At 38.2% G+C, this 23,012-nt stretch overlaps 1 protein-coding gene across 1 annotated transcript in view; it reads right to left on the bottom strand.

The window, feature by feature from the left end:
- Positions 1 to 23,012, bottom strand: part of SMYD3 (SET and MYND domain containing 3) — an 834,473-nt gene that overhangs the window by 651,029 nt on the left and 160,432 nt on the right. Inside the window, exon 3 of the mRNA XM_049776664.1 lies at positions 3,825 to 3,932. Coding sequence (XP_049632621.1) covers positions 3,825 to 3,932 — 108 coding nt within the window. The remainder of the gene's footprint in view (positions 1 to 3,824; positions 3,933 to 23,012) is intronic.

Here is a 23,012-nt window from a genome sequence, read left to right as displayed (position 1 = left end):
GACCAGCATGGAGCCCAAAGGGAAGATGGCTAACAGGAGATAAGACGCAGGGCTAGCAAAGTATTGCTGTGCTTGAAAGGTTATGAGTAGGCCACACACATGTGGTGGATAGGGCATGAATAAAGTTGTTGCTTCCTGATGCCTGCCTGTGAGTGAGTGATTTCGCCTTTCACCTGGGCCTGGAACCCGCCGGCTGAATGGGGTTGCAGAGCCACGTGGCCTGGAGTGGCAGAAAGAAATCCTTCACCATCCATCGCCATCCAGCCCCATCCTTAATTATTTAATACAACAGATACTCAGTAAGAGTTATAGTAGTCAAGGGAATACATCTAAGATATTCATAGGAGATATACATGTCCCTTTTATGTCATTAGAAATAGTCTGGAGAGGGTGTTGAATTCAGGACACCACTTTGGTCTGTGTTTGGCCTTCTGAAGTCTGCAAAAAGACTCCCAGCAGTCCCATATCAGGAAATGTCTTTGAGTGGGGACTTCTCATAAACCTAGTATGGTAGCAACCACAGTTACACAGTGAAGGAAGGTGGAGGACAGGAGGCTGCTGAGAGCAGATAAATAGGAGCTGAGTATTGGTTTCTTCTCAGACTAAGAGTCTATTCTTTCACTTTGGGAGCTGGTTGGCAGCTACTTGAGTGGGGATAATGATGTGTTTCATGAGGAGCCAAGAACTGAGGGTAAAAATGGTTAAATGTGGGGTAATAGGCAGTGGGGGTGAGGAAGTAAAGGACTAAAAATAAACTTCTGGGTAGTGAGCCAAGAGGGGAAGGAAAGTATACAGCATCCAGGGGTCTCAAACTCAATTTACCTGGGGGCCGCAGGAGGCAAAGACCGGGTGATCCTTGAGTGCAAAGTCAGTAGTAAGCCTTAAACATTGGGGTGTATGACCCAAACAACTAAATCAAAACAAAACAAAAAAAGATTCCTCTAGTGCAGGGCCACAAAATGTTGTACGGAATGAACACTGGTGGGAAGTAAAGTTGCCTGTGACTTCCAGAAGCTAGCCCCTCTTGTGCTATGTGGGGGTTGGGGAAAGCCTGGGGTCCCCTTTAAACTCCTCCCCGGCATCACTTTGATGGCCCTGTGGGCATGTGCCCAGGGATAGCCCTACAGTCTGGGAGGAAGGAGATGGAAGGCTGCTGGGGTGGTGGATTCAATTTTGTATACAGTTTGTCTCTTAATTGGTACATTTAGTATCATGACATTGAGGATACTATTGTCACAAGATTCTCTGTCATCTTTTTGAAAAAGTTTGGTGTGTTTGCAGGGTCTGTATTGCCTTAAAGGAGACCTTTAAGTTCTTCTTTTAAAATTGGTTTTGAGTCTATAACGTTTCTGAGCTTTTATTTATCTGTGAAGCTATACTTCCTTCAAATCTGAATAAAAGCCTTGCTGAGTGAAGGGGTGAAGTATTTGTGGCAAGGCATCTTTTTATTAAATTTTTTACTATATACCACCACTGCCTTTGGGCCTGGTTGCTGCTTGTGATAAATTGGCTGAGAATATTAAGGATGCTTTGTAGTATGTAATTTCCCTTTTTGATCTTGCTGCTTTCAGTATTCTATCCCCATCTATGGTTTTCATCATTATGATGAGGAAGTGCTTTGGGGTGTTTTTCTTTTTTGGGGGGAGGGGGGCACACCCGGCAGTGCTCAGGGTTTACTTCTGGCTATCTGCTCAGAAATAGCTTCTGGCAGGCACGGGGGGGGGGGGGGGGGGGGGCAATGTGGGATACCGGGATTTGAACCAACCACCTTTGGTCCTGCATTGGCTGCTTGCAAGGCAAACGCCGCTGTGCTATCTCTCCAGGCCCTGGGGTGTTTTTCTATGGGTCTCTTTTAGCTGGTACTCTTTGGGCTTCCAGGATGTGAGTAAATGCACTCTTCAGCTCTGAGAACGTCTCGCAATGATGCCTTTGACTGTTGCTTCTTCATGGGTCCTGGGACCCCCAATGATTCTTCTGTTGTTTCTGTTGAATTTCTCCCTGAGGTCTATTGTCATCTGTTTACTTATTTTAAGGATTTTTCCCTCTTCTTTTCGTTTACTTTAAGTCTCTTTTCCAACCTCTTAGGTTGTATAAAGGTGCTATGCAGCTGATCTTCCAGCTCATTGATTCTGTCCTCCGCAGCTGTTACTCTACTAATAAGGCTTTCCAATGAGTTTTTTCATTTCACCTACCAAGTTTTTCAGTTCTATCATTTCTGTTTGAAGTTTTCTCATTTCTATTTTCATATCCTCTTACAACTTCTTGGATGTTCATTCCTGGTTTCCTTGTGTTCTTTTGTTTTGTTTGGTTTTGGTTTGGTTTTGGGGTCACACTCAACAGCGCTCAGGGATTACTCCTGGCTCTATGCTCAGAAATCACTACTGGCAGGCTTGGGAGACCATATGGGATGACGGGATTCGAACCATCGTCCTTCTGCATACAAGGCAAATGCTATACCTCCAGGCTATTTCTCCGGCCCTTCCTTGTGTTCTTTGAAAATCCTTAACCTCTCTAAAGTTCTCATCAGAGAGGCTATATATGTGGCTGGTACTAGTTCTTCATAATTACAATTTTTATTCACTAAGCATAATGGGGTTCTGTGTTCTTTCCACATTATTACCTTTGCAGTGTAGTAGTGTTTCTTATGTATTGTGCTAGGGTTCACTGGGTAGAAGAAATATGTGGCCAAGGAGCAAAGTGGAGCACTCTTCTCACTGCAAGCTAGTCTTGCCTCTTCTGTCTCAGGGTCCAGCTCCAGTTTACCTTTCAACCAATTCCCCGCTTTATCTGACTGTCATTTTAATGTAAGCTAATAGTGAAAAGTTGCCATGAGTTTATGTTTTTAAATAAGTTTGTTTTTAGCTCATCACAATAGAAATTAGTATATTAGATGGATGCTGCATGTTTGATCCAAAGATAGTACCCATTTCGTATCCCAAAACCATTTTAAGTCAAGATATAATTGACATATAACATTTGCATTGACTTTTAAATATATCATCTTAGTTTTATATTCGTAAAGTCTCTAAATTTTTATTGTCAAAAGAATTTAATAAACAGGACAGAGTCCATAAAATTTTTGCAGACATTTGTGAGAAAGTCTGCTCAAAACACAAAAATCTTATAGATGAATCCAGGAGAAATTTCAAATAACTAATTGTTTTGGTAGAAGCAAAAAGAACTAAAGAAACAATTTCAATGAATCATGATTATTTAAAAAAGGATAATCATTCTGTTTTTGTTTTTGTTTTTTTTGGGGGGGCCACACCTGTTTGATGCTCAGGGGTTAATCCTGGCTAAGCGCTCAGAAATTGCCCTGGCTTGGGGGGACCAGATGGGACACCAGGGGAATCAAACCATGGCCCTTCCTTGGCTAGCGCTTGCAAGGCAGACACCTTACCTCTAGCGCCACCTAACATGCCCCATTATCATTCTTAAATATAAGAATTATCATTTTAATCAAAATCTCATTTGAGAGGACAACCAGAAAAAGTATCCTTGTCCTGAACTTGAGTGCATAATAGAAAAGCAATAAAGGCAGTGTAATAGCCATAACTATCATCTCATGCCCCAACCATGGATTTTTTTCCATCTTTATTTTTGGGAGCACACAAGACCTTCCTACAAAGAAACTATGAACTTCTTCACTGCACTGATGTTGTGCTTAAAAGTAAAAGAAGTTTTGTCTTAAAACACTCCCTAGAATATAGTCTATCTTCTATTAGTACAAGTCTAAATTCATCCTTAAATATGAATAATACATGCAACTGAAAATGCTTTTGTTAAATTACAACTCAAACATATTTTACAAGTTTCATACTCACAAGTCTGAAAACAACTCTGCCAAGAAGTCGGACAGAATCTGGAGGATATCTAGGTTTGCAACATTTAAGCAATTTGCATTCCCGCTTATGGTCCTGCCAAGCTTTTGTCTGTGAAGACAAGAATGGGAAGAGGACATATGAGATATAAAAATGTAACTTTAATCTATACTGGTTTTGAAAGTAAAAATCATAAACATTGGTTAAATTCAAGTAGCCTAAATATAACAGCAAACTAGAAAGAGAAAGCAAAATTCTAATACTGTCAGTAACGTAGGATACAATCTTTGCCAAATATGCAATTACCAGGCATGGACATTAAAAGCTACTGCTATACCTCTGTCCTTTAATTTGCCCCCTGATGATCAGCTGGCTAGTAGAGTCTAAAGAAAGAATTATTGCAAAATACTTAATAATTTATAAAAATCGATCTGAACCTGACTAAATAGGATTCAATTATATATATATATATATATATATATATATATATATATATATATAGACCATGATTTGAACACAAAAAGAAACCATCACTAAAAAATTAGATAATAAAACACGTGGCTCAAGAATATCACACAGACCATATAACCTTTTGGATGACAATGCCACCAGAGTATGTACAGAGCTCTCATAAGAATGAACAGGGGCCGGGCGGTGGCGCTGGAGGTAAGGTGCCTGCCTTGCCTGTGCTAGCCTAGGACGGACAGCGGTTCGATCCCCCGGCGTCCCATATGGTCCCCATATGTTGCCAGGAGCAACTTCTGAGCGCATAGCCAGGAGTAACCCCTGAGCGTCACAGGGTGTGGCCCAAAAACCAAAACAAAACAAAAACAAAAAAAAAAAAAAACATAAGAATGAACAAACATGGGGCCGGGAAGGTGGCGCTGGAGATAAGGTGTCTGCCTTGTAAGCGCTACCAAGGAACGGACCGCGGTTCGATCCCCCGGCGTCCCATATGGTCCCCCCAAGCCAGGGGCAATTTCTGAGCACATAGCCAGGAGTAACCCCTGAGCGTCAAACGGGTGTGGCCCAAAAACCAAAAAAAAAAAAAAAAAAAAAAAAAAAAAAGAATGAACAAACATTAAAAATATGCAAAACCTTTTTGTTTTTGATGATATCCTACAGAAAGGAGCTTTTAGGTGAAGCAACTAAATAGTCCTCAACTAAAATTAGCAAATATCATTATTCCAGAACTGTTTTGGTCTATGTGTTATCCTAATTATTAAGAATATTCCTTTTTTGTTTTGGTTTGGTCTTTTTGTTTGTTTGCTTTTGGGCCACACCCAGTGATGCTCAGGGGTTATTCCTGGCTATGTGCTTAGAAATCATTCCTGGCTTGGGGAACCACATGGGACGCCGGGGGATCAAACTGAGGTCCGTCCTAGGCTAGCACCAGCAAGGCAGACACCTTACTGCTCCCGCTACTAATCTGGCCTCTCTTTTGTTCTTAAAAATATCTAACTGTGATGCTAAATTATCCAGTAATCTGACTTGTACTGTAGTAGTTCAAAAGACAGAGAACTAATAATAAAAACACTAGAGTAAAAAAAAAAAAGAAAGAAAAAAAAACAACAACAACATACAGTGAATGAGGTTTGATGCATGGCATTGGATATGGCTCCCCGGGCTGATCCTTGTAATAGTGAGGAGTACATTCTGGGTACAACTGGGTATAACCCCCAAATAATAAACAAATAAATGGAAAGGGCATTATATATTGAGTCTTGAGTTAGAAATTATCCCTTTTAACATGTAATTACTTCTATTTGAAATAAAACCACTGATTATAATGTAATGGAATCACATAATCTGCTCCACAATTTATGGCTTATAAAAATCCCTGCTAGAGAACTTGTCTTTTCTACCTACTGTTCATACATATAGCATGACTGAACACCTCAAAAGGATGACAACCACTTTGAAATCATGACTCACATACATGTTTAAGGAACCGTTTTGCTCAAAAAGATCCTACCGGCTTACATGGCATCTGAAGGCTTGGTTTCTTTGTTTGCTTCTCTATTTCCTAGAAGCCAACTCATAGCAGACAGTGTTTCTCAAGATTACATCATTTCAAATTATTCCTTTGCATCCATTGTAGCATCTGTCTTAATGTAATGCTGTCATTTTCTTAAGTATTTATACTTTAATATATATGTATATACTTATATATAGAATGCTAAACACACTGGGTTATTTCAATGAAAAGATGTGTGTAGAAAAAGAAAAAATAGCATAATGAGGAAAGAATTCCTCTAACATTTATGTAGTCTTGTAGACTAGGTCAAGCATATGAGTCATCAATTAACAGAATATTTTTTCATTGATTTTCACAATAATGTGAATAGTTAACATCATCTTTACATTAAATAAGGAATATGTACAGCTGGTATCTAAATACCAAAATAGAGTAAATACAAAAGGGAACAGTAAAAATTCTTAGTTTGCTAAACATGAGAACTAAGCAATTACCATGTATTATATTTATTTGAGTTGCCTTACAGGCAAGGCAAGAAAGACAACATAATGGTTTATATAATTCTCATTTGACAGAAAAGAAAAACACATAGCTTTAGCAAGTAGTAAATCACATGAAGAATTCATTACAAGAATGCTAATCAACATACTGGACCTTCCACAATAGTTTACAGGCATAATGGCATTTCACACAGCTATTTTTAATGCAAGTGCTCACTTAGAGCTATATTACCAAAATATAACTCAGTGAAATAAAACATTTCTATTGTTCAGGAGATGAGTCTCAGACTAGCAAAGCGCAATTATTGATATATATGTAAGATGCCTAAAAATTATATGGTTTCATGCTGGGCACCAAGCACCACTGGCTCCCATCCTTTCCCCACCCACAAAGAATTATATGACTTCATTGCCTTATGCTTGATATACATTATAAAGTGTATAGCCTGATTAGAAGTCCAAAATATGTTTAGTTTACTAGAAGTTCTAAAAAGCTTTTCATCAAGAAACCTGTATAAATTATTAATACAGAATTTCCCATAATTATTATTGCCACTTGGGGAATTAGGTTCTTATAAACTGACTCAGCTATTCCTATATATTTTCTTTCCTTCTCTGGCCTATGAATTAAGGTAGGCTAAGCACAGAAATTTACAGTCACTTATATATAACTAACATAAGTTAGAATGCTAAGATTTTTGATGACTGATTAGTGGGAAAACTACCTTTTTGAAAGAGTTTTCATTTGTTATTAAATATTGAGAAATCTGACAGATGCTCTCAATATGTGAAAGAATAAGTCACACACAGTCCCAATGTATCTTAAACAAAGTACCTTTACTTTGTTCAAACCCTTAGTCAGCCTCCAAAATCAGTTAAGTAGTTGTCAGAGTGGTTAATCCCAATCCTGAGGGTTATTCAGGAACATTTTGTTTGTTACAATGCTTGGGAGACATTATTAATATGCAGTGCTCAAGAATAAGATAACAAATACCCTATGTTCCAGACAATAAAATTGCCCCAAATTTAATACGATTATCAAATGTTTTATCATTTTATGAAGGTGACAAGCTTGTCTACAGTTATCTAGTTTATAATAAAACTTCTTTTTTAATTTTTTTTTTTTGGTTTTTTGGACCACACCCATTTGATGCTCAGGGGTTACTCCTGGCTAAGCACTCAGAAATTGTCCCAGGCTTGGGGGGACCATATGGGACGCCGGAGGATCAAACCACGGTCCTTTCTTGGCTAGCATTTCAAAGGCAGACACCTTACCTCTAGTGCCACCTCACCGGCCCCTGAAACTTCTTTTTTAACCAAGACTGCTCAGGTACTGATGGGATGCCAAATATCAACCCTTGGACCTCATACATACTATGGTCAATCTCTCTGATATCTCCCCAGCCCCCTAAAATGTCCTTTACTAATAAGAAAACTAAGCAAACTAAAGTTTGCTTCTTCATAATCTTTATAGAATATAATATTTTGGTTATACAGGGAAAGAGTATGGGTTAGATCAATATTTCAGCACGTAGAGCTCCTGTCTTGCATGTAGCAGATATGGCATATCCAAGGATCCCATATATTCCCTGGACACACCTTCCCCCATCATTCAGCAGAGTTGTTGGAGTTGCCTACAGAGTATGATTTTGGAGTTGCCTACAGAGTATGTAGTGATTCAGCCTCTCAGAGCCAGAAGAGCTGTTTTGACACTGGGTATGTTTTCCAAAGCACTACACAGGGAATTCTAGTGTTCTACCAATTATCTGGAAAGAGGGAAGGAGGGAGAGAAGGAAGGAAGGAAAGAGGGAGGGAAGGAAGGAGGGAGGGAAGGAGGGAGGGAAGGAAGGAAGGAGGGAAGGAAGGAGGGAGGGAAGGAAGGAGGGAGGGAAGGAAGGAGGGAGGGAAGGAAGGAGGGAAGGAAGGAAGGAGGGAGAGAAGGAAGGAAGGAAGGAAGGAAGGAAGGAAGGAAGGAAGGAAGGAAGGAAGGAAGGAAGGAAGGAAGGAAGGAAGGAAGGAAGAAGGAAGGAAGGAAGGAAGGAAGGAAGGAAGGAAGGAAGGAAGGAAGGAAGGAAGGAAGGAAGGAAGGAAGGAAGGAAGGAAGGAAGGAAGGAAGGAAGGAAGGAAGGAAGGAAAAGAATAAGCCCTGGACACAGCCAAGTGTAGCTAAAATAAGAGTATGTTAATGAAGCTCACCACAAAGAGTGATGAATGCAATTAGAGAAATAACTACATGGAGTACTATCATAACAATGTGAATGAATGAGGAAAGTAGAAAGCATGTCTAGAACATAGGCGGGGGTGGGGTGGGGAGGAGGGAGATTTGGGACATTGGTGATGGGAATGCTGCACTGGTGAAGGGGGGTGTTCTTTACATGACTGAAACCCAACCACAATCATGTTTGTAATCAGGTGCTTAAATAAAGATATTAATTAAGAAAAAAAAAGTTAAAAAAAAAAGAGTATGTTAAGGGGCCGTAGTGGTGGCACAGGCAGTAGGGTGTTTGCCTTGCACACACTAACCTAGGACGGACTGCAGTTTGATCCCCCGGCCTCTCATATGATCCCCCAAGCCAGGGGGGATTTCTGAGCGCAGGAGTAACCCCTGAGCGTCACTGGGTGTGGCCCAAAAACCAAAAAAAAAACAAACATTAAAAAAAAAACTTTAGGGGCTATAGCGGTGAAGCTGAGTGGTAAGGCTTCTGCCTTGCCAGAGCTATCCTAGGATGGACCGTGGTTCAATTCCCTGGCGTCCGATATGGTCCCCCAAGCCAGGAGCGATTTCTGAGTGCATAGTCAGGAGTAACCCCTGAGCTCCATCGGGTGTGGCCCCAAAAAACAAACAAACAAAAACAAACAAAAACTTTAGCTACAATTATTCAAAATATTTCATAAATCAGACCTAGAGGGAGTTCAAATAGGTTGAACACATGTTTTTCATGTAAGAAGCCAAGGTTTGATCCCCAGCATTACATGATAACCAAGCATCAAGTTAAGAATAATCCCTGGGGGCCAGAGAGATAGCACAGAGGTAGGGCATTCGCCTTGCACGTAGCCGATTCAGGACCAACATAGGTTCAAATCCCGGCATTCCCTATGGGGAACAATTTCTGAGCGCAGAGCCAAGAGTAACCCCTGAACACCACCGGGTGTGACCCAAAAACAAAAATAAATAACTAAATAAAATAAAAAGGAATAATCCCTGAACACTGCTGAGAATGAGCCAAAAAAGCAAAATATATTATGTCCATCTGACCATTAGTTGTGCATTATGTCTTCTAGTTAGACCTGAACATAGCAAGCATACGTTGATTTAATTTTTTTTCTCTTTTAAATTCCAGGTATGACTTAATAATGATAGTCAATTTTGAAAATATGTAACTGGAAAGATAATACTACCTATGAAAATGTATTTCAAGATATTAGAGCAGACAACAAAAATATATGTAATATGAAGAGTTTTAGATATGTGAAAACCCTACATCTAGAAGAATGCTATGCAATTACACATGACACATATATGCACATAAAATAATTTTTTTCAGATACACAGCCTGGGACTTAACCAAGAGATTCTGATAGTGGCAATGACATATACTTAGATTATATAATTGTTCTTAATTATCATAGGGTAATTCTATGTTTAGTTAAGACTAAAAAAGTGGGCCCGGAGAGATAGCACAGCGGTGTTTGCCTTGCAAGCAGCCGATCCAGGACCAAAGGTGGTTGGTTCGAATCCCGGTGTCCCATATGGTCCCCCATGCCTGCCAGGAGCTATTTCTGAGCAGACAGCCAGGAGTAACCCCTGAGCACCGCCGGGTGTGGCCCAAAAGCCAAAAAAAAAAAAAAGACTGAAAAAGTATACAGATAGACTAAATTACAACATGATTATAAGTAGAATAAGAAAATCCAAAATACTATTGAACTACATATTCCTATAGAAACGGACCTTTTACAATATTTAGAGAGGAGATGTGCTTCTAGTTATACAGAAAATCTAGAAATCATAAGAAAATAATATGGATATTGAAGTATGCAAAATTAAATAATTTTGATATTAGGGGACAAAACCTAATGCCACAAATAAGGTTAAAAGATAGAAATCAAAAAATATTTTAGATGAGTATGTTGAGACCAAAAAAGGGATACAAATAGAAATTTTCTCCAAAAATAAGCAAAAGAAAAATACAAATCACATCAGTGATCAAAGAAATAGTAACAGAAATAAGACAACATACATGACCCACTGGTTTTGTAAAGATGAATGAAATGACACTATTTAAAAGTATGTAAGGTAGAGGGAATGAGCACTGACTAGCCTTAAGTCATAAAATTATGCTTCTCTAATTTTTCATATTGGCATTTGGTAGTAACAAAAATTGTAATGTGCACAGCTGGAACAGAAGCAATATTTATAACACAATAAATTATAATAAGCTTATAGAAAAAAAGAGTAAAATATTCATCATAGGGGATCTGGAGATGTGACTAAATAGTACAATATCTGCCTAGTAGATATAAAACCACAGTGGAAAGACAGGCACTGCCCCACAATGTCAGTATAGTCATTGACATTGCCCCTATGACCTCTAACATAACGATATATGCAACTTCTGGCAACCAAGTGTGTAATTCTTTGCAAGCACCACAATCAAGTGTGTGATATGACATCACAGCCACCAAAAGAAAATTACTCATTTTATGGCTGTAAAGATAGTATAAGGGTTGAGGCACTTGCCTTGATCTCTGACATCACATATGATCCTGAGTCAGGAGTAGACCCTGACTATTCAAAATCCAAGTGTGACTCAAAATTTAAAAAAAAAAAGAGAGAAAAAAAGGATTTTTTTTTTGGGGGGGGGGCCACACCCAGCGAAGCTCAGGGGTTACTCTTGGCTATACATTCAGAAATCGCTCCCGGCTTGGGGGACCATTTGGAATGCCAGAGATTGAACCAAGGTTCATCCTGGATCAGGCGCATGAAAGACAAACACCCTACTACTGTGCTCTTACTTCGGCCCTAGTCCCATTTGTTTATCTTTGCTGCCATTTACTTAGTCAGTGGTGTTTCCTCTTTGAAGATACCTTTAGCTTCAAGGCCATGGAGAGTACTGGCCTAAGCTTTCCTCTATGTACCTTATGGTTTGAGGTCTTATACCAAGGTCCATTTTGTTGATCTTTATGCTTAGTGATAGAAAGTTTAGCTTCTTCACAAAGCTGACCAGGTTTCTCAGCACCACTTGTTGAAGAGACTTTCCTTGCTCCACTTCACATTCTTTGCTTCTTTATTAAAAAATTAACTGATTCTGTACCTGGGGAATCTACCTTAGAAAATTCAATTCTATTCTACTGGTTTGAGAGTCCAATACCATGTCATTTTAATTACTACTGCTTTTAGCACAATTTAAAGTTGGGGAAAGTGATGCCCCCACCTTCTTTTTCCTGAGAATTGCCTAGCAATCCAGGTTTGTTTTTCCATATGAATTTCAGAAGTGTTTCATCTACTTATTTGAAAAATGTCATGGATGTCACCTAGGTACATGGTGCCTGAGCATATGTTGCCTGCATCTCCTCTCTTGAGATATTTACTTTCCTACTTTCATGATGGTTTGTGTATCAGGGCTTTTTACTCCTTTGGAAAAGTTTATGCCTGCTTGCCTTCCTTCCTTCCTTCCTTTCTTCCTTCCTTCCTTCCTTCCTTCCTTCCTTCCTTCCTTCCTTCCTTCCTTCTTTCCTTCCTTCCTTCCTTCCTCCCTCCCTCCCTCCCTTCCTCCCTCTTTCTTTCTTTCTTTCTTTCTTTCTTTCTTTCTTTCTTTCTTTCTTTCTTTCTTTCTTTCTTTCTTTCTTTCTTTCTTTCTTTCTCTCTCTCTCTCTCTCTCTCTCTCTCTTTCTTTCTTTCTTTCTTTCTTTCTTTCTTTCTTTCTTTCTTTCTTTCTTTCTTTCTTTCGTTTTTTATGGTTTTTGGGTCACACCTGGCAGTGCTCAGGGGTTACTCCTGGCTCCATGCTCAGAAATTGCTCCTGGCAGGCTCAGAGGATTATATGAGATGCCAAGATTTGAACCACCATCCTCTGCATGCAAGGCAAATGCCTTACCTCCATGCTATCTCTCAGGCCCCATTATTCTTTTTTTTTTATCCTCTCCCTCCCCTCTCCTTGTTACCTCTAAATAAAATGTTTAAAAAACAGAGAAAAAATGAGAAAAAAAGACAATAATTAGAAATGTACTTAAAATGGGGGCCGGTGAGGTGCCGCTAGAGGTAAGGTGTCTGCCTTGCAAGCGCTAGCCAAGGAAGGACAGCGGTTCGATCCCCTGGCGTCCCATATGGTCCCCCCAAGCCAGGGGCAATTTCTGAGCGCTTAGCCAGGAGTAACCCCTGAGCATCCAATGGGTTTGGCTCAAAAAAACCAAAAAAAAAAAAATAGAAATGTACTTAAAATACTGAAAAGCTGTGAATAATCTATCCATATTTTACTAAATGAAATAGCTATCTTTGTACTTTTCATATCTCTCTAATACTACAAATTTGCTACATAAATTTGTTAAGCAATATTATTTTTGTTCTACCAACTGTGATTCGGGCATTTTTATATGGCAAAGCAAAATTGCCACTAAACACTTAACTTTTGAGTTTTGTTTTAGAGGTCAAAATCAGCAGTACTCAGTGGATATTCATAACTCAATGCTCAGGAATTCTTTCTAGGGGCCCAGAGAACCATAAAGTACTGGGACTCAAACATGCGTCTCCTGCATCAAAGTGAATGCAGTGGCCTAATGAGCTCTGTGTTGGGTCTAATGCTTAACTTTTTCATGTTAATTTTGGAAAAACTGATTCTAATTCAAGAATTTTTAAATATAGGAGCTGGAGCAGATAGAGCAGGTAAGGAACTTGGCTTGCCAACCTGCTTTGATCCTCAACATCCCAGATGAATCCCTGAGCACTAAGTTTGTAGCTAGAAGTAACCCCTAAACATCACAGGGTGTGGCCCAAAAGCAAAAAAGAAGTTAAGTATTTCATCTTCAGGTTTTACAAAAGATGATTCATAGATTCTTTTATAATACTAATGAAATCTTTTATAATACAAATGAAATCTTTTATAATACAATATTGTTCAATAAGTTGCTTTACCAATTGTACTTTGTCTAGTTTTTACAATTATACAACCAATGAAGAACATCTTGCATATGAAGCATTTGTTTTAATAAATGATACTTAATTTAAAACTAGTATCATTTAGAAGCTAACTTATAACACAGATAACATTACTAATATAAATTTAATGCTATCCAAAGAGAAAACTTCTACATTAAATCTCAACAACTCTTTTTGACTAGTGTAAGATGGTCTTGGATGCTTGATCATGAAAGCTGAGAATTTGATGGGATATTACAATGAGAAGAGAAATGCTTTTTGGCATAAAATAGCCTCAATATTATTAACTTAACCTTTCTCTCTAATTCTCAGGCTCCAAATCACTACAATTCAATAAATATTTAAATGCTGTTAAACATTGGGTTTTCATTTGAGTACTATGGGAAGTGTCAATGCATACTTAGTCTGCTTTTGAGAAAAGCCTATCTAATGCATGAGCTGTGTTCACAAGATATTTGATCTATTAAGGCCAGAATGAAGTACAGTGGGTAGGGTAGATGCCTTGAACATGACAGACATGGGTTTGATCCGTAGCATCCCATATGATCCCCTGAACCTCTGACTACAGAACTAGGAGTAAATCTTGAGCACTGCTAGATGAGGCACAAAAGCAAACAAAAGATGATATTCTATCTTTAGAAAAAATGGATCTAAAAATCTCTAAGATAGTCTCTCAATGAAATTTATGATTATGGTATCCCCTTCTGAGAAGAATTATGTCAACATAGACTTGAATCCAGCCCATGTTAAATTTAGATAGAAATGAAATCTTGAATTGCAGTATCCTTCTATTTCAAGTGATTAATAAAAATGCAGAAAAGAAAATAAATTATTTTAAGCCATCTTATTCAACTATTTCAGTTGTGATTAGTGGCTACCATTAATTGTATATCTTCTATATAAAATTCTTGTCCTTGTATTTTTTTAACCACATATTCAAATTCCTCTACTCACAGTTCACTCAACTACCAAAGATTCCCTATGAGTAAAACATGGGATAAATAAGTGACCATGGAACTGTGTAAAAGAAAAGAAAATAATTTTCCATGCCTAAAAAAATACTCAATAGTAAGTAAATGTGAGCTCCTTCTTTATCCTGAAATGTAGTTCACTATCGAATTATAAGTTAACAGGCATATGAAAATCTGAAATGCTAGAATCTGGGAAAAAGAAAACTGGCAAGTTAAGTAGACTGGCTAAAAGTTACAGTTGATAGACAGGTATTGATTAAGCACCTGCATACAATCTCCTTAGAGCATATCCAAAACCCAGCGATAGGGATTGGACTTACTACATTAAAGCTTACTGAATGCTCTATCAAAATGTAGAACAAGACTGCCTTTCCTTAAGCCGTTATCAAATCAGACAGGGCTCAGCAAAAATATGGAATGAGGCCAGAGGGTAGACATAAGACAGAAAATTGATAAAAGAAACAAGAATGAATGATTACATCTTGGGAAACGGGAATAATAGTCTCCTGGTTAACTAAAGAACCATAAACCTGGATAATAATAACACTTGTGCCCCTAAATAAGACTATCTTTACCTAGTGCAGGATTAAGGTCAAATTCATCCTGCCAGCTTTTTTTGCTCTGGAAAGAAAAAACTATGATGTCTCTCGAACATGTATTACTCTCTCTATTTCTCTCCCCTCATATTTCTCTAAGCAAATTCATTTGAATAAAACAATTTTACTTCATACACACAAAATACATCATTATTCCTCCATTTGTTTTTGCTTTTTAAAAAGGTAACATTCATTTATATTCACTCATTTTAGATTGAATCAACAGAATTGCATCATTATGTAAAAAACAACAACAACATAGTCCAAACACCTAAAATGCCAAGAGAAATGCCAAGGAGATAGTTCAGTGACAAGTGATAGAAGAGCTCATGCCCGAATATATCTGCAAGGCTGACTTTGTTCCTAAATGGAACTTAAAATTTCTGCTTCTAAATTCAGAAATAGGCAATAGTCAATAATTAAAATAATTAAATTTCTATATGATAATAGAGACAAACATGGTCTCCAAGGTTTCAAAAAGAAAGTAGTAATAATCTGAGTTCTAAAAAATAAATATGAGTTTGGGTTATATGGATTAATAGAGTGAAAAGCCCAGAAAGCACAATTGGGCAACTAAGAGTTTGTCTTCTTGAGTTTATTTGGGGGGCAAGGGAATGGAGGTTTTATTTGGGGGGAGATATTGCTGTGATGGTGATGCTAGGGATCAAACTCAGGTCTCATGCATTTAAGTCCAGTGGAAGTAAGAGAATTTGAATTTCATTCTGTAAGTTGAGTCAGAGCTTTAAGCTGCTGAGAGACAGAGAAGTGATGCTGTGTTCTAGAGTAAAATAATCATTCCAATTCTTATTTAGAAAATAGACTAGCAACTGGCAGGAAAACAGTTCAGTTGATCTAGGAAAGTGAATTTGATCATATTTACAAGGGTACTGGCAGAAAATCTAAAAAGCTAAAAAGAATAAATTTAGGGGCCGGAGAGATAGTATGGAGGTGGGGCATTTGACTTGCATGTGGAAGGACAGTGATTTGAATCCTGGCATTCCATATGGTCCCCCGAGCCTACCAGGAGTGATTTCTGAGTGTGGAGCCAGGAGTGACCCCTGAGTGCTGCCGGCTGTGACCCAAAAACCAAAAAAGAAAAGAAAAGAAAAGGAAAAAAAATGAATTTAGCTTTCAGATAGTAAACTCAGCAGAATTTGGTGATTCTTTAAATGTAGACTAGAGAAGAATTCAAACAGAGTTGACACTCTGGTTTCAACTGAGGCTAGACTGCTGGATCCTGGGTTAAATTTGTCAGAGGTATAAAACAAATGCAAAGGAGGGGTTGGAGAGATAGCACAGAGGTAAGGTCTTTGCCTTGCATGCAGCTGACCCTGGATGAACCCAGGTTCAATTCCTGAAATCCCATATGGTTCCCCAAGCCTGCCAGGACCAATATCTGAGCCTACAGAGCCAGGAGTAACCCCTGAGCACTGCTGGGTATGGCCCAAAATTTAAAAAAAAAAAGCATAAGAGGGCCCGGAGAGATAGCACAACGGCATTTGCCTTGCAAGCAGCCGATCCAGGACCAAAGGTGGTTGGTTCGAATCCCGGTGTCCCATATGGTCCCCCGTGCCTGCCAGGAGCTATTTCTGAACAGACAGCCAGGAGTAACCCCTGAGCACCGCCGGGTGTGGCCCAAAAAACAAAACAAACAAACAAAAAAAAAGGCATAAGAAATAATACATTCAGGTTTAGATAAATGGTACTGGGATACCGACATAACAGCAAAGTTGAGGTACCCTATAAGATAAGGAATTGGTGGCTCTGAGTAATGGAGATAAAGATGGAATTTTAAGGATTAATATACAGACTTCACTTAAGTTAATTAAACTAGAAGAATATAAACTTGGTGAATATAAATTGAAAATAGGAAAAAAATGCTCAGGAACCAGAAAGAGCACTGACGGTGAGGCATTTGTTTTGTATATGGCCAACCAGGAGTCAATCACCAACACACCCAAGCCCTGACAGGTATGATTCAAGTCCAGACCCAGCAGTAAGCTCTGAGCACTGCAGGGTGTGGGTTAACAACAGCCTTCCATCCAGATATCCCCCAAACACACAAAATCTCAAAACCCTAATAGAAGTAAAAAACTAAATGTGGGGCCAGAGTGGTGGTATAAGTGGTAGGGCATTTGCCTTGCACACACTAGCCTAGGGTGAACCTTGGTTTGATCCCCCAAGCCAGGCACGATTTCTGAGCACATAGCCAGGAGTTACCCCTGAGCATTACCAGGTGTGGCCCAAAAACCAAAAAAAATAATAAAAAATTAAATGTGATCCAAAAGTTTACACTTAAACATTTTTAAGAATCATATAAGAAACAATTTTACAATGCATATCCTAAGTCCAGCACAGAGTTCTTTATGAAGTAGAGCTCAGTTATAATATTTTATAAACAAATTTTATTAAACCACATTACTAAGAGTTTACTAAGATAGGATTCATTCAGAAATAAAAAAATAATTCTACAACTAAGCATAAAGTGTAAACCAAGAAACATGATTCACTTTTTAGGGCTCTTTTTTTTTTTTTAGGGCATCTATAATCATCAACAAAATTAAAACTTTCTCAGCTGTAGTATTTTTGTTTTGTTTTGTTTTGTGTGGGTATTTTTTGGTTTGGGTTTGTTTTTTGTTTTTTTTTTTTTGCCACCCAATGGCATTCAGGAGATACTCCTGGCTTTGTGCTCAGAAATTGTTCCTGGCACAGGGGACCATATGGAATGCCGGGATTCGAACCACCGTCTGTCCTGGATCAGCTGCAAGCAAGGCAAACACCCTACCACTGTGCTATCTCTCCAGCCCCTGACACAGTATTTTTAAAAATATATAAAGCCCAACAATAGACCCAATTAATTAGAAATGTACATATTATGAATCAAATGAAATTCAACTAAAGTGAAATAAGTAGCAAATTTTCTTTAAACTGGTTTACTTGCTGCCTTTTGGGGTGATTTTGCTTTTTTATAAGTAAACAGCCTAATCTCACTCTTTGATCTTATTTGTGATGTTCTCTTTATGACTATTTAGGTACACAGAAGTACAAAGCCAACGTTGAGGAAATATTTGAGCAGTATTAGAAATAGTATATGTTTACTGCAAGATTAATTGGTACATCTTTTCCACTCACAAAATAGACACACAGTCAACTTACCTCTAAGAGTGGTCAGAGTTAACTTGAGACTAACTCGAGAAAACAGAAGCATGAGTGTAAGAAAGAAACTGGATATTTACTATGACTTATATTTTTCTTTATTGTGTCAACTTTTATTATGCAATGTACCCTTATATGGCTTACATTTAAAAATGAAATGTGTAAACCAATGGCACTGATACCGGCCTTTTGGCACAAGGGAAGCATTACACCTACAGTTCCCCAACAGCCATTCACAGACAACTCATTGATGCCACAGCCCCACATATCAAATGCTACGCTTGTGAACCAACATTATGTCCCCTTAGGGTACACATATTATAGATTTTATGCTACAAATTCATATCCTCAATATCAATTTCCATTCCAAGTGCTTTTACTTCCTGTTCATTACTGTTCATAGTTCAGTTTGTCAGTTTAATTTTGTGATGCTTGGTAGCAATCTACAATAATTACAACGTGCAATGCTATACCTTAAGGTTGAGCTTAACAGAGCAGTTTAAATGCATATGTTCTGTTCAAGCTATGGCTCACACTTCACCTCTATGAATACATCAAACCCCCACACATATCCAAACATATGAACTAGTCGGTGTTACATCTGATACTTTCATCATACTGGCCTATTTTCTATTACCTTCAACAGTATATCTGACCATGACATTATTATTGATGTTACAGTAAACAGCTAATAAATGTGGTTAAAATATATGCACTATAATGAATCAAAATGACACATCCCTCACAAAATTCCCTCTACTCATTCTAATCAGATTATGTTTTTTCCCCTTAGCATTACAACAAAAGGAAGTATAATTTGGTGGTGGGGGGGAATGAAAGTGAGGAGGAGAATTCCTAAAAAAAGAAAAAGAAAAACTCACTGCTCAGGCCACTGAGTAAAAGCAGTTTTACTAAAAACTGTTCATCAAAAGCAGTTCATCCAAAATATTTGAGTTATGCCATAAAGTAATTCACTGACTATATATCTAAATTTGAAGTTACATGAAATATAGTTTTTTAAATTTATTCCTTAAGGATTTGAATGTATTCTTACTAAAACTAAAACTAAAAATTCAGAAAGTTAGGGGTCTAAGACATGTGCAGGGGCTAATATAAGCTCTGCAAATAACCAACATTGGTTTGATTACTCGCACCATGTGGTCTCCTGAGAAGGTTAGATGTGACCCTGAAAGCCACCAATACCATTGGGGTGGCCTGAAAACTCCTCATCACAGTGCCAGAGCAGAACCACATCCCCAAGCAGTACCACATCTCTGGGCTCTTGCACTGAGTCAAATCTGGCTGAGACTGCCAGAAAGGTCCCAATTCTCCTAAGCACCATCTAGGAGGCTTTAAAAAAATGTTTTAAGTTAGAAAAAAAAAAAAAGAATAAAATGAAAACCTACACCTACTCAGAATATTAAAGCATAAATAATATATAAGATTAAAAATTAAAATAAAAGTCTAGAGTCTAACTGCTGGATCTTCTAAAAATAATCAGAAGTTTTACAAGTTGCTTCCCATTGCATTGTACTTCCAATTCCTTATTAGTAAAATGAGCATTGAACAATACCCAATTCTTCTGAGATTCTTGCAAGACTAACGAGACTAACAAAGCATCTGCCACATAATAGATATTAATAAATAATTATTTGTATACATAAAACTGAGTCTCATAGAGCTTAAGTACTCTCTCTTGGATAATTTAACTATCTTTTTGACAGAATTCTTGATTACCTGATCTTCTGATTTTGTAGCACATTTGTGGTTTCTTATTTAATATTATTACTCTGTCTATAGTCAAGAAATACTGCATGCAGAGGAGAACGTGAGATAGCAGAAAATTGTACAGGTAAACTTAATCAAGATTTAAAGAAAAAAAAGAGAAATACTGGATTTTTCTCCTGTATGCACATGCACATCTCATATAACACCAAAATAAGAAATAAATAGATTCTGCTCTTATTCATTTATTGGGTAGCAAATGGCACAGACACAAAAGCTCCAATTAGTCGTTTTATTGTGATGTAATTCATTAGAGAATAATTATATTTCTTATTAAATTATTACTCTATAGTTAGATGAAAAGGTCATGTTGAATATTAATTAAACATTCATTAAAGACATTCAAAGACGTTAGGAAAAGTACTCTCCTTGACTGTCAGTTGTTAATTAATTCAAACTCTTGCAAAACAAGTTGGTATTATCTTAAAAAATTCAAAGTACAAAAGCTGGGAAGAAAGATCAAAAGGCTTGCATGAATTCCTGGTATATGCTAGGCCCCAAATTCAATCCCTAGTACCACAAACCTTCTCTTGCCCCAGCACAGCCAGGTGTGGCTCAAACATCACATTGTTGCACGGTCCAAGAACTGAACCATCAGGCCTGGAGAGATAGCACAGTGGTGTTTGCCTTGCAAGCAGTCGATCCAGGACCAAAGGTGGTTGGTTCGAATCCTGGTGTCCCATGTGGTCCCCCGTGCCTGCCAGGAGCTATTTCTGAGCAGACAGCCAGGAGTAACCGCTGAGCACCGCCCGGTGTGGCCCAAAAACAAAACAAAACAAAACAAAATATATATATATATATGGCCATGGATCACTTGAGAAGATATGGACTGGGCCCGGAGAGATAGCACAGCGGAGTTTGCCTTGCAGCAAGTAGCCGACCCAGGACCAAAGGGAGCTATTTCTGAGCAGACAGCCAGGAGTAACCCCTGAGCACCGCCAGGTGTGGCCCAAAAACCAAAAACCAAAAAAAAAACACAAAAAAAAAAAAACAAAACAAAAGAACTGAACCATCTAGCCCACATGTCTGATCAAATCGAGTATTGCCAGGAGTGGCTCTGTGGCTCACTGGACACTGCTTGGAAACCCTGCCCTGCCTCTTACAAAATCCATATATCCCTTTAATTGATAAAAGTAGAAAGAACTTATCCTATATACATTTGAAGAATATCCTGAAATGCACTCAAAAGTAAGTTTTGTGTACATTGGCAATACCAAAGATTGGGAGAAATTTTAAAGTATTCAAATTCATTTAATTTAAATATCTGTTTAGGGGCCAAAGAAATAGCACAGTGGTAGGGTGTTTGCCTTGCATGTGCCTGACCCAGGATAGACCTGGGTTCAATCCCTGACATCTCATATGGTCCCCCAAGCTTGACAAGAGCGACTTCTGAGTGCAGAGCCAGAAGTAACCCCTGAGTGTCACCAGGTACAGCCCCAAAACCAAATATATATATAATATATTTTTTATTTTATATTTATGTATATTTATATATTATTTATATTTTATATATATATTTAAGTTCATGTGAAATCATTTGGGGAGGGAGACATACATGGTGGTGTAAGCTCAGGGCTAACTTCTGACTCTGCTCAGAAACATTCTTGTCAGGGCTTGCGGAACCAGATATGGCATCAGGGATCGAACCAAGGTAAGTACCATACCTACTGTACTATCTCTCCAACACAGGAAGCTATCAGATATGGGGCAAATGAGATGACACAATTTTTTAGATATAACATCAAGTGAAAATTAAAACTAAGATATGCAACAATTTCTATTAAAATAACTTGAATCTGATTTTTCAACTAAGAAGACATGTGTTTACACAAGAAAAAGTGTCACAATTAATACAATGGCCAGGATATGGAAACAACTCAAATACCCAATGATGGACTGATAAATAAGAAGTGGGGGCATAAGAAAGTGGAAGCAGAGATAACAAATGGGACTAAATTAAACTGAGAAGTTTCTGCATTTTAAAGAAAATAGTAATTTGGATATAAAGGCTACCTATGGAACGGGAGCAACTATTTACCCAATATCCATCTGACAAAGAACTAATATTTAAGATATATAGAGTACTGACAGAACTGAAGAAGAAAAAAACATCTAACCGCATAAAAATGGAGAGAGAAATGAACGGACATTCCTCAAAGAAGAAATACAGATGGTCGGGGCCGGTGAGGTGGCGCTAGAGGTAAGGTGTCTGCCTTGCAAGCACTAGCCAAGGAAGGACCGCGGTTCGATCCCCCGGCGTCCCATAGGGTCCCCCCAAGCCAGGGGCAATTTCTGAGCCCTTAGCCAGGAGTAACCCCTGAGCATCAAATGGGTGTGGCCCCAAAAAAAAACAAACAAAACAAACAAACAAAAAAAAAATACAGATGGTCAAAAGACACATGAAAAATGTTCCACATCACTAATCATCAGGGAGATGCAAATCAAAACAACAATGGGGTACCATCTCACACCACAGAGACTGGTACACATGACGAAACAAGAACAACCAGTGCAGGCATAGGTGTGAGGAGAAAGGGACTCTCATTCACTAGTCTAACCTTTCTTGAAAACAATATGGATATTCTTTAAAAAACTGGAAACTGAGCTTTCTTACAAACTAGCAATACCACTCCTAGGGATATACCCTAGGAACACAAAAACACAATACAAAAATGTCCACTGCACTCCTATATCCTTTGCAGCACTATTTATAATAGCCAGAATCTGGAAGCAACCCAGGTGCCCAACAAGAGATGAATGGCTAAAGAAACTGTGGTATACCTACCTACACAATGTAATACTATGCAGCCATTAGAAAAAAATGAAGTCATGAATGTTGTTTATACATGAGTGGACATAGAAATTATGCTGACCAAAATGAATCAGAGGGAGAGGGATAAACATAAAATAATCTCACTCATTACTGGGATATAAGGAAAATAAAAGGCAATATGGGGATGATATCCAGAAACAATAGAGCTGAAAATCAGGAGGACAATTCCATAGTAGCTTGCCACAAAGAGAAGAGAGTGCAATTAGAGAAAGTCTAATA

Source organism: Suncus etruscus, chromosome 7, assembly GCF_024139225.1.
Source record: "Suncus etruscus isolate mSunEtr1 chromosome 7, mSunEtr1.pri.cur, whole genome shotgun sequence".
In the NCBI taxonomy this organism is placed as follows: domain Eukaryota; kingdom Metazoa; phylum Chordata; class Mammalia; order Eulipotyphla; family Soricidae; genus Suncus; species Suncus etruscus.
Note: the sequence above shows the minus strand (reverse complement) of the source record. Positions and strands in the feature narration are given on the sequence as shown.